The sequence below is a fragment of the Myotis brandtii genome, unplaced genomic scaffold, assembly GCF_000412655.1.
Source record: "Myotis brandtii unplaced genomic scaffold, ASM41265v1 scaffold315, whole genome shotgun sequence".
In the NCBI taxonomy this organism is placed as follows: domain Eukaryota; kingdom Metazoa; phylum Chordata; class Mammalia; order Chiroptera; family Vespertilionidae; genus Myotis; species Myotis brandtii.
Genome location: NW_005362075.1, coordinates 1854352 through 1864539, shown reverse-complemented (window position 1 = coordinate 1864539; position 10188 = coordinate 1854352). Strand labels below are relative to the sequence as shown.

The 10188-nt window shown below is 41.7% G+C and overlaps 1 protein-coding gene and 1 pseudogene across 3 annotated transcripts in view; both read left to right on the top strand.

The window, feature by feature from the left end:
• The window catches only part of KLHDC1 (kelch domain containing 1), an 83304-nt gene extending 76587 nt beyond the window's left edge, over positions 1-6717 (top strand). For all 3 annotated transcript variants that reach the window (XM_014542929.1, XM_014542927.1, XM_014542928.1), the window contains exon 12: positions 4269-6717. In XM_014542929.1, coding sequence (XP_014398415.1) covers positions 4269-4455 — 187 coding nt within the window. In that variant the 3' untranslated portion in view covers positions 4456-6717. The remainder of the gene's footprint in view (positions 1-4268) is intronic.
• Positions 6718-7012: 295 nt separating this feature from the next.
• LOC102246961 lies at positions 7013-8032 on the top strand (annotated as a pseudogene).
• Positions 8033-10188: the final 2156 nt, after the last annotated feature.

The following is a 10188-nucleotide window of genomic DNA, read 5'->3' as shown; positions in this document are numbered from 1 at the left end:
CAGAGATATTTGCAGATTCCTTTTCCTTGTTTGGGGTTCCCAGGTTCCCAGATGAGGCTCAGCTATGAAGTAATGCAGGCTGCTGTGGGGCCTTGGGCCTTCTTTTGGATGTTCTCTGACCCACATTTTCTTTACCCATTAATCTGTCAATGGACAGTTAGGTTATCCTCTGCGGTAATCGCTGCAAGCACCTCTGAGAGAAAGCCGTCCTCGAGTTCCGCCCGCTGCCAGACAGTCCAGTTTCTCCCCGTATGAGTCTGGGTCCCCAGAGACTCACCCGGAACTTGCGTTCAGAGCAGTCAGGAGCTTGTGTCTCCCTCCCGATTGAAAAAGACAACCGTGTCCTCAGTTGCGAGCCCTTTCTGCGTGCACCTCCATACCTCTGCACTTTACTTCCACACTGCACCTCCTCTGAGTCTCAGTGTGCTTTTCTCTTTCCTTCTAGTTGTAGAATTTCCACGCGGCCAGCCTTCCTGTGGTTCTGGATGATGTCCCCTTTGTCTTTTTAGTTGTATTTTTGAAGTGGTTGTGCGAGGCAGCAATTTCCATTGTTTACCTATGCTGCCATCTTGGTTTCTCCTCAAGGAGGTGAATTTAGTGAACAGGTCATTGAATTGCCCCTTAAAGAGCAAGAATAATTTTGACATAGTGGGCAAAGAAGGAAGTACAGATATAAAGACAGACACATTTGTTGGTTAGGGGCAGGGCTCTGAGGAAGTTTTAGCTGCTAGTGAGGTCATCTGATAAAAAAGAAGAGAGGTGAGGACTTGAACTTAAGAAGAGCGGTGAAATTTGAAATAGCTGCTGAGGTGACTGAGAAGATTGACTTAGGATCTGTAACAGTGCTGAGACGCAGGAGGGCGCCGCTGAGTCGAGGGGAACCACGGTGCAGTGGCAGGAGCCTGGTTTCTCCAGCAGCACTGAGCAGCCAGGTTGCAGGTGCAGAAAGGAGAGAGTTCCCTGGAATTTAGCCAGGATGGTTAATGGAGGGACAGTGGAGAGCGGGATTAAAATTGTTGGCAAGAGAATGACCTGCATATGGACTAGGCTGGATAGGAAAGATAATTAAAACTGGAGGGGTTCTTCTTATTTGGTGAACCAAGAAGAGTCAAAAGATGAGCGTGAGAATTAAAAGGATGCAAGGATTATGGTCCAAGAGGAGGATAGGGAAGTTTAAGACTTCAGAGGTTGAACTGCCCTCATAAGGTCATAAAGAATAAAAAAGGGTTTCACCAGAGATGCTAAAATCAGTCAAGGGACAAGATCTTGGTGAGCCAGGGCCAAAGTCTTCACTATCCATCGGGGTTGGGGCTGGGTGTGGGGTTGTGTAGGAGGTTGATAGGTGGTGACATCTGAAGGTGAAATGATTGCAGGCTGGAAGCAGAGGTGAGGAGAGAAAACTAGCATTGGCTCCTGGACTGTGAGAGCGGAGGTGAGGGAAATGTACTCTTTTCTCAAGAGGGCTGCACATAAAACAATTTTCTTCGATTTCAATTAAAGCTAGAACAGAAAGTCAGAGGAAGCAGGGGTGTTTGCAGACACAATGGTGCTCCAAAAAGCATGAAGAGGTGGTTTGGAAGGGAATATTGTTAGTACACACAGACCCTGGGAAAGGTCCCAGGTCTGAAAATCTCCTTAAGCAGAGGGCCGAGAAAGACTGAAGAAAGAGGTTAGCCACTCTAGTCTGGTAATTAATGGAGTTAATTGAGGGAAACATACAAGGAATGTGCATCTTCAGTGGCTGTAACTTGAAATGGATCCGCACACCACTTGACAGGCATCAAAGAATTAAATGGGAGCCAGGCCGAGGTGGCTCAGTGGCTGAGTGTCAACCTATGAACCAGGAGGTCGTGGTTCGATTCTCGGTCAGGGCACATGCCCAGGTTGTGGGCTCAATCCCCAGTGGGGGGCGTGCAGGAGGCAGTTGATTAATGATTCTCTCTCATCATTGACGTTTCTCTGAAAGCAATAAAAATATATTTTAAAAATTAAAATATTAATAAAAAAACATTTTTAAAAAAAGAATTATATGGGATGAAGGGGCAATAGTCCCTGTACTCCTATGTGAATGCTACCGATTACGGTAAATTGCTTTTCATGCTTGTCCAGCTCAAGACAATGGCCTATTCCAGGAACCAGTAGTGCGAAGCAGGGGAAGGGCACTGGTTCATGTCATAACAAACATCAGTCAGGATCAGACAGTGCCCAAGAGGGGGGAGGGTTGTGGGGAAACAGGTTCCCCCTCCCCTCTGGCCCAGGTCCAGCTCACTGGTCAGACAGCGGTCATTCCTCTCTTGGAACAGTCTTTCCTCCACAAAGAAAAGCAATGATGGGGAAGATGAATCAGTATAGAAATAAGAGAAAGCAAAGGACACACTGGATGGGCCTGTATTTGAGGCTGGGACTAAGGGTGCTTATCAGTCAGGCTTCTTGGTATCACCTTTGCACCTAGTACAGAGCTTCTGTGAGTGGGTACTGAATGCTGAGCGTATCAAAACTTGACTCTATCAGGACTTTCGTAGATTTATTGTGTGAAGCATGTTCACCACAACTAGTTGTCCACAGTAAGCAAGTGTACTCATTTTATTTTAAATTCCACGTCTGAAGGCATCTAGCACTAACTGGGAAACACAAACAGGAGTAGGACATGGTTCCTCTGTAATAAATGTTATTTCTCATTTCACTCTTACTTTTTATTGAGCATTTTCACAAAGTCTAGAGAAAAGGCTTCATGAGAGTTTGGAAGAAGATATAAATCTGTACAGTGTAAATCCTTATAAAAATGACAACAGATTAACCACAGCAGAATCCAATGAGTCTATTTTTAAAACTTTTATAAAATATTTACCTTTTAAAATTAAAGTTTACCAGTTGAAATAGATGCATTTTTGATGGTTCTTATCTTAATCAGGTTTCTTTTGGTTTTAAAGTACAAAACCCTCTTCAGGGTAGTTTATAAGAGTAAAATGGAATTGTATTTGAAAGGATACTGCCCTCTAGTGGAATGAAAGGGGAAACATGAACGCTTGGCCCCCAGATGGGGAGAGCCTCTCTCTGGTAGTCTCTTGGCTCTTTCTGTGGCATCTCTCCATTCCTCTCTTCAGACCTGCTCTCTCTGGGTCAACTTAAGTCAGACACTGATAGAGGGAGTCTGAGGAGGACCCGGTCACACCATGTAAAAATGGATGTCAGATGCTTCATCTAGGACAGTGATGGCGAACCTTTTGAGCTCGGCGTGTCAGCATTTTGAAAAACCCTAGCTTAACTCTGGTGCCGTGTCACATATAGAAATTTTTTGATATTTGCAACCATAGTAAAACAAAGATTTATATTTTTGATATTTATTTTATATATTTAAATGCCATTTAACAAAGAAAAATCAACCAACAAAATGAGTTCGCGTGTCACCTCTGACACGCGTGTCATAGGTTCGCCATCACTGATCTAGGAGATGGAAGAAAAAGTTCTCAGGGAAGAGTAAATGGGTATTGGGCTGTAAGGATAAGTGAAAAGGGTCTGCTAGAGACTAACCTGCTTTGAAATTAAGTCTGAATCTTTTTTTACTTAAAGAACATCATGCATGGTAAGTTGTAATTTCTGTTCCCATTGGATTTGGTCAGAACAGTCTCTACGCTGTAAAAATGTTCAATTATTGTGGTGCTCTACAAAGAATATACGTCCTATCATGTTCCAAACAATACAAAAGAAATACATTATTATGTAAAAAACTAGAGGCCCGGTGCACGAAATTCGTGCAGGGGTAGAGTTCCTAGGCCTAACCTCCAATCAGGGCCAATCTTCCCCAGCTGCCAGCAGCTGGCCCCACTCCCCCGCTGCTGAGCCGGTCACCCTCTGTGTATGGGGCGACTGGTGGGGCGATCGGGGCCCCGCTCATTCACACCCGCCTTGGCCTGGTGCCATCTGCATGCGCCGCCACCCACCCCCAGTTCCCCATTCCCCATTGGGCAATTGGAGCCTGTTAGCCAGGGGGAGGGACCAAGAGGTTGGCCGGCAGGCCCCCCCCTGCCCCCCCCCCCCGAGATCAGGCTATCAGGACCTGTGGGCTGGGGGCAGCTCCTGCATTGAGCACCTGCCCCCTGCTGGTCATTGTGCATCATAGCGAGCAGTCATTCTGCCATCTGGTCAATTTGCATATTATGCTTTTATATATAGAGATTTTAAATGATTTTTATTTTTAAGAAGCTTACCTATATACTTTTTATATTATAACTTAAAAAATGAATAATTCCATTATGTTTTGTTTGCAGGTCATGCCTTGACTGCATTGGTAAAAATGCTATAATTTTAGAAAGTCAAATATCTTTATTACCTCCTAAACTTCTTCAACAAGTACTCAAAAAAATCACATTTTGGACTGCAGCTAACCACCGAGAAGAACAAAGAGCCCAAAAAGAAGAAACAGAAAATAAGTATCAGTGGATCAGTAACAATTAAGTTGTTATATACTTTATATGTTTAATATGTTTAGCATTTTAATCAGACTGTATATTTACTCCCCAAATTGGAGGCTTTATTTAGAAGATAAAATTGAAGCAAAAATGTTATGTTAAAGTGATTACATGGAATGGGATATATGGGAATGAGATGTTAATGGCAGATTAATTTATATTTCTAAAATAATTTCCTTATAAGGTACAGAAAAAAAATATGCTTTCTGAAAGTAATTACAATTGTAGGCAATTTTAACTCACTGTGTACTCATTGCTGGAAAGATTATACAAATTTGAGGAGAATAAGAAATTACCCAAGGACTTTAGAAATCCCTCAATATAATGATACATAAAAACACTATGTATCAACTTTTAGATAGAATAGATTCTCTCAAGTCACTATAAAATTACCTAAATCTTCTCATTAAATAATTCAGTTATTTAAATAACATCTTCTTAAATTACTAATATAGCTGGCCAAAATTATAAAGTAGACAAACACTGGTATAGTGTTAAATGTGGAACCCCCACCCTTTTAGCACTTATCTAGTAAAGAATTCTTAAGCATCATTGTACTTTTCCTTTTTTTTGTCATAAGTTTTCCTCAAACCTTTATTTGAGTAGGGGAATAAACGCATTCAATTGCTTTTTGTTACCCCTAAGTTATTAGTTTGTCCAATTTTATATGTACAAAGACCATATTTTAAAGTGCCTAAAGTATTTGTCATCCAGGCTCTGAAATATTGAGAAGCAGTATAATTATTAAGTTTTGAGGCACATTAAAATATAGTTTGCCTTGGAAGAGTGCATCTAAAGTGATTTTCATAAATAATGAAATGGAATGGTAATCTAGTAAGTTGCCTTTATTGAAACCCCTCAATTTGGTCCACACCATTCTACAAAGTTGGTGCTTAAGGATATTGAAAATATGTTATCTTCCCATTCATTTTCAGTATTAACTGCTTATACAGAAATAAAACACTATAACTTATATTCCTTAAGAGTACTTTTGCTATAATTAAGAAATTGTTCATATTATTACAGCATACCCTTCCAGTGAATTACTAATAACGATGTATTACTCAAAGGCTTGGTTATAAAATTACTCTCCACAATACCACCATACAAGTTATTTCTGAAATTCAAAATGTTAGAGCAAATATATTTCTCTATTGAAATATATATGTAATTTATAATGAAAATTAGTCATTGATAGTACCTCATTAAATTTTAGAGATATATTTTATATATATTGTATTTTGATGTGTAAAGCTTCTATTTATGTATTGAGATAGTGTGTGTTTACATTTTATTTATTATATGAACTATGTAGATTTACTATTTTTCCAGTTTTGTTCATGTGAACCAGTCATTAGAGTTGATTGTACAAACAATATTTCAGTGTAAGTTTTCATTTTTTCTTACTATTTTTAGACTAAATAAAATTTAGAAAATGAATCTCACAGGCAATGTACAGCTTACAAGTAATTATTTTATTACAATGAGTTTCAGTATCAGCCTTTCACATTTAAGGGGAAAATATCAAAACCTATTGGATAGTGGTAGATGACACTGAGTGGGATGAATACTTTTTAATATAGCTTCTGGATTACTAGTATACGGATGCCTTCTCTAGCCTCTTAGAAAAGCACTTCTGGTTTTAAATGGTTTACTTAGAGCATTAAAAGTTGGATTAGCCCCTCAAATGCACACCAACATGTAGGCTTCAAGAGAATGAAAATCTATGTATTATCTATGGCACACATAACTAGTGCTATACTTATTTGATCTAATATACTGTAGTACTTCAAAAATTATAAGTCTTGAGATAGTCCCATAGTGAGAGTGGCAGGGAATTCTGATCTTTAACTTGTCTCTATAACTTGGCTTCAAACAAGGCTCTCCTGCTATTAGGAGATATAGAGGGTCTGGGAGCTGGCAAAGCCAGTTTTGAAGTATGATAGCCAAGCAGTATTCATTCCTCACTTTTCAACAGCTGATGGTTTACTGTCAACTTTTGTGTTGTTGGCCTCCACAGTATACAGGAGCCCAAGGCAATACAGCTTCAGCTTCATAACATTAGCTCTGAACTCTCCCTGTGGGCTTTCTGTTTGAAAGATGATTCTAGCCCACTGGCTGCTCTGAAAAGCCATCTTTGCATGTTCCTGTGGCTCCCTCTCCGCTCCACCAAACGACGGGGAAAATAAGACATTTTTGGGGGGCCAGCAATCTGAATCTGTGCCAGTAACCTAATGCACATTCTTGATAGCCTATAATGAAGTCACTGCCCCTTTCTCCACAATCTGCTCTTACAAGACCTATTTACCTAAATGCTCCCATTTTATAGAGGCCATAAACGATGAACAATACACAACCCCCTGAGGGGGTTATCAGCACTGGCACCAGGCCAGGCCTTTAGGTGTGGTCTCGCTGCCCCCATCCCAACACACGGGGCTTTTTGCAAAGCCTGTGAAAGGTCCGGAAGTCCCATACATATTTGGGGGACAAAGAAACCAGAGGGTATAAAGGGAGAGCTTCCTCCATATTGGTTTGCTCAGGATTTGGAGAGTCTCCCTGAGTCACTGTACTAGTACATGCGAAACATCTGAAAATAAATGGGTTTCTCCTGTATGTCTGGGTACTCCTTTGTATTTTCTGGTCGCCTGGTAAATTCTGTAACATAGAAATGTTTCGCTCGCTGCAACCACCTCCGCTGTGCGCCTCCTTCACTGCAGCTTCTTCGCCAGAGTCCTCCAACTCTCGCTTTAAAAAAAAAAAAAAAAATCCCCACCATGTCAGACACGCCCGTGGACACCAGCTCGGAGATCACCACCAAGGACTTAAAGGAGAAGAAGGAAGTTGTGGAGGAGGCAGAGAATGGAAGCGATGCACCTGCGAATGGGAACGCTGAGAATGAGGAAAATGGGGAGCAGGAGGCTGACAATGAGGTAGATGAAGAAGAGGAAGGAGGAGGGGGGAGGAGGAGGAGGAAGAAGAAGGTGATGGTGAGAAGAGGATGGAGATGAAGGTGAGGAGGCTGAGGCAGCTACAGGCAAACGGGCAGCTGAAGATGATGAGGATGACGATGTTGACACCAAGAAGCAGAAGACCGAGGAGGATGACCAACAGCAAAAAAGGGAAAGTTAAAGGCCTCCGTGACCTATTCACCTTCCACTTCCCCTCTCAGAATCTAAATGTGGTCACCTTCGAGTAGAGACTCTCGCCGGCCTGTCCCCCCACCCACCCACCTGGGGCAGCACCACCTGCAGATGACACGCACCCTCCACCATCCAACCAAAACCACAACGTGAATTTGCAACAGGGGAGGAGAAAAGAACCAAAACTTCCAAGGCCCCGCCTTTTTTCTTAAAAGTACTTGAAAAAGGAAAATTTGTCTGTATTTTTATTTACATTTTATATTTTTGTACATATTGTTAGGGGCCAGCCATTTTTAATGATCTTGGGATGACCACACCAGCCTTTGGAGTGTTCTCTGTCCTACTTCTGACTTTACTTGTGGTGTGACCATGTTCATTATAATCTCAAAGGAGAAAAAAACCTTGTAAAAAAAGCAAAAACAATCTTATTCTGAACATTCCAGTAACTTTGTGTATGTGCTTATCTGTACTATAAATAATTGGTTTGTATAAGATGGTTAAAAAGGCCAAAGATAAAAAGGTTTCTTTTTTTTCCTTTTTTTGTCTATGAATTTGCTGTTTATTTATTTATTTTTGGCCTGTTTGGTGTGTGTGTGAAACAATGTTGTCCAACAATAAACGGGAATTTTATTTTGCTGAGTTGTTCTAACAAAAAAAGAAGAAGAAGAAGAAATAAAAAAAGAAAGATGATACTTGAAGGTTTTGTTCAGGTGGTTCATAAAATAGGTCTCTAGTCTGGTTCTCAAGGAAGAAGAATTTCTGGCCATCTTTATGAAGTCTCTCAGGATATTCTTCCAGTTGTCAAGGAGGGTTCTTTTTTAGTATTATCACTTTTAGTATGATACAGTAAATAGCACACCAAAACTAGTGTACATTTTTTCAAAATAGTATTTTTTGCATAAACATTTTTAAAAATTAACCTTTTGATAGAAGCCTAAAATATTCTTTAGAACTTTATGCTGTCAGCACAGACACAAAGCGATGTTCTCATCAATACGTTATTTATATGTATGTGTGTGAGAGAGGAAATCAACGCACTAAGGCAGCATACTTTTCAGGGTAGTATATATTGACAACTTAAAATTTTGATTTCAGAACATTTTTGAAGGAAAAGAAGCAATTTTAAGAAACAAATAATGCCCCCTGTGCACCTTTTTTGGTGCCTGTTTTTTCCATGGCATTTATGTCATTCTATTGGAATTTTCAAAGAAAGAAACATTGGAATTAATTGTGTATGTGTTTCCCCACGTCCCGCGTGGTTCAGGGTTCAGGATCTGGAAGAGGAGTCGCACACAAATGAAAGAGAAGAGACAAGAGATAATTTGGAAATATTGGGGGGCCAGGCGGGCAAGTCCAACTCAAGGTGAAGGACCTCCACCGGTGCCCCCTCGCCAGCTTTATTCAACTTTGGTTAAACATAAAACCCTTAGGCAGGTAATTGCAGTAACAGACAGGCTATCTTAAAGGTCAGTAAATATTAGAAGGATTTACTCTGAGACTATTTGATCAGGAAATAGCTCGAGCCCCCATTGTCAGGACTAGACAATCGGTGCATAACTCAGGCCCTTGCCATGGATTCAAGGGTCACCAGCGTTCCGGGATCCTTGTTTGCACTTCTCTGCTAGTGAAGACAATGGGCGGCCTCCTGCAATTAATAATTATTCAAAGTGTGTATACCAGTACGTTTTGGGGGGACACCCTATCTATTTACCTCTAAGCACTGTTATCACAGATTCTGCTAAGTTGTAACAGGCAGGCAGTGGTGAGGGAAGGAGTTTCAGGCTATGAAAAGTTAAGCCCTTGGTTGTACAAAGTATTCCTTCTAAAAAGTGCTTCCAGCGTGAAGATGGGAAGAGATGATAATCAAGCACACTCCCCTCACCAAACTCATCCAAATACAGAGGCGCCATTAGATAGGGATTTAGGTGTATTCTAGTCCCGTCCTATTTTACAGGAGAGGAATCGAGTTTAGATGATAATTCTGTACTTGCTCTTGACCTAATTGAAATGTAAGAGAAAACCGTGTCAGTGTGTGTGATCGCGATTCGCCTGAATGACTGGGCAGTGGTGGGTTTTGAAACGCTTTTCGAGTGATTTTCCAAACTAAATCAAGATCTCTGCTGAAGCCCTAGCCAGTTTGGCTCAGTGGATAGAGCTTGGGCCTGTGGACTTGAGGGTCCCGGTTCCGTTCTCGTCAGGGCGCATGCCCGGTTCCGGGCTCCATCCCCAGTGCGGGGCGTGCAGAAGGCAACCAATCAATGATTCTCATCATTGATGTTTCTCTCTCTCCCTCTCTGAAATCAATAAAAATATATATATTTTAAAAAGGTCTCTGTTGAACCAGAAGAGCGTGGGTGGCGTGTGGCACATAAGGGGCGAGGCGCGTCTCCTCGTGTCCACAGGGCAGCCGGGCATGGGTCCCTCAGAGAGGCTGAGACCAGGAGATGCCAGCGGGGCCATTCCACTGCCCTGTGCAGGCTGCGCACCCTCTGAGGGGATTTCTGGGGAAGAAAGTCTTTGGGAAACCCGGGCTGAGTGCAGCGCAGCCTTGCAGCGCCCGCCGTGGGAGGCGGCTCGGC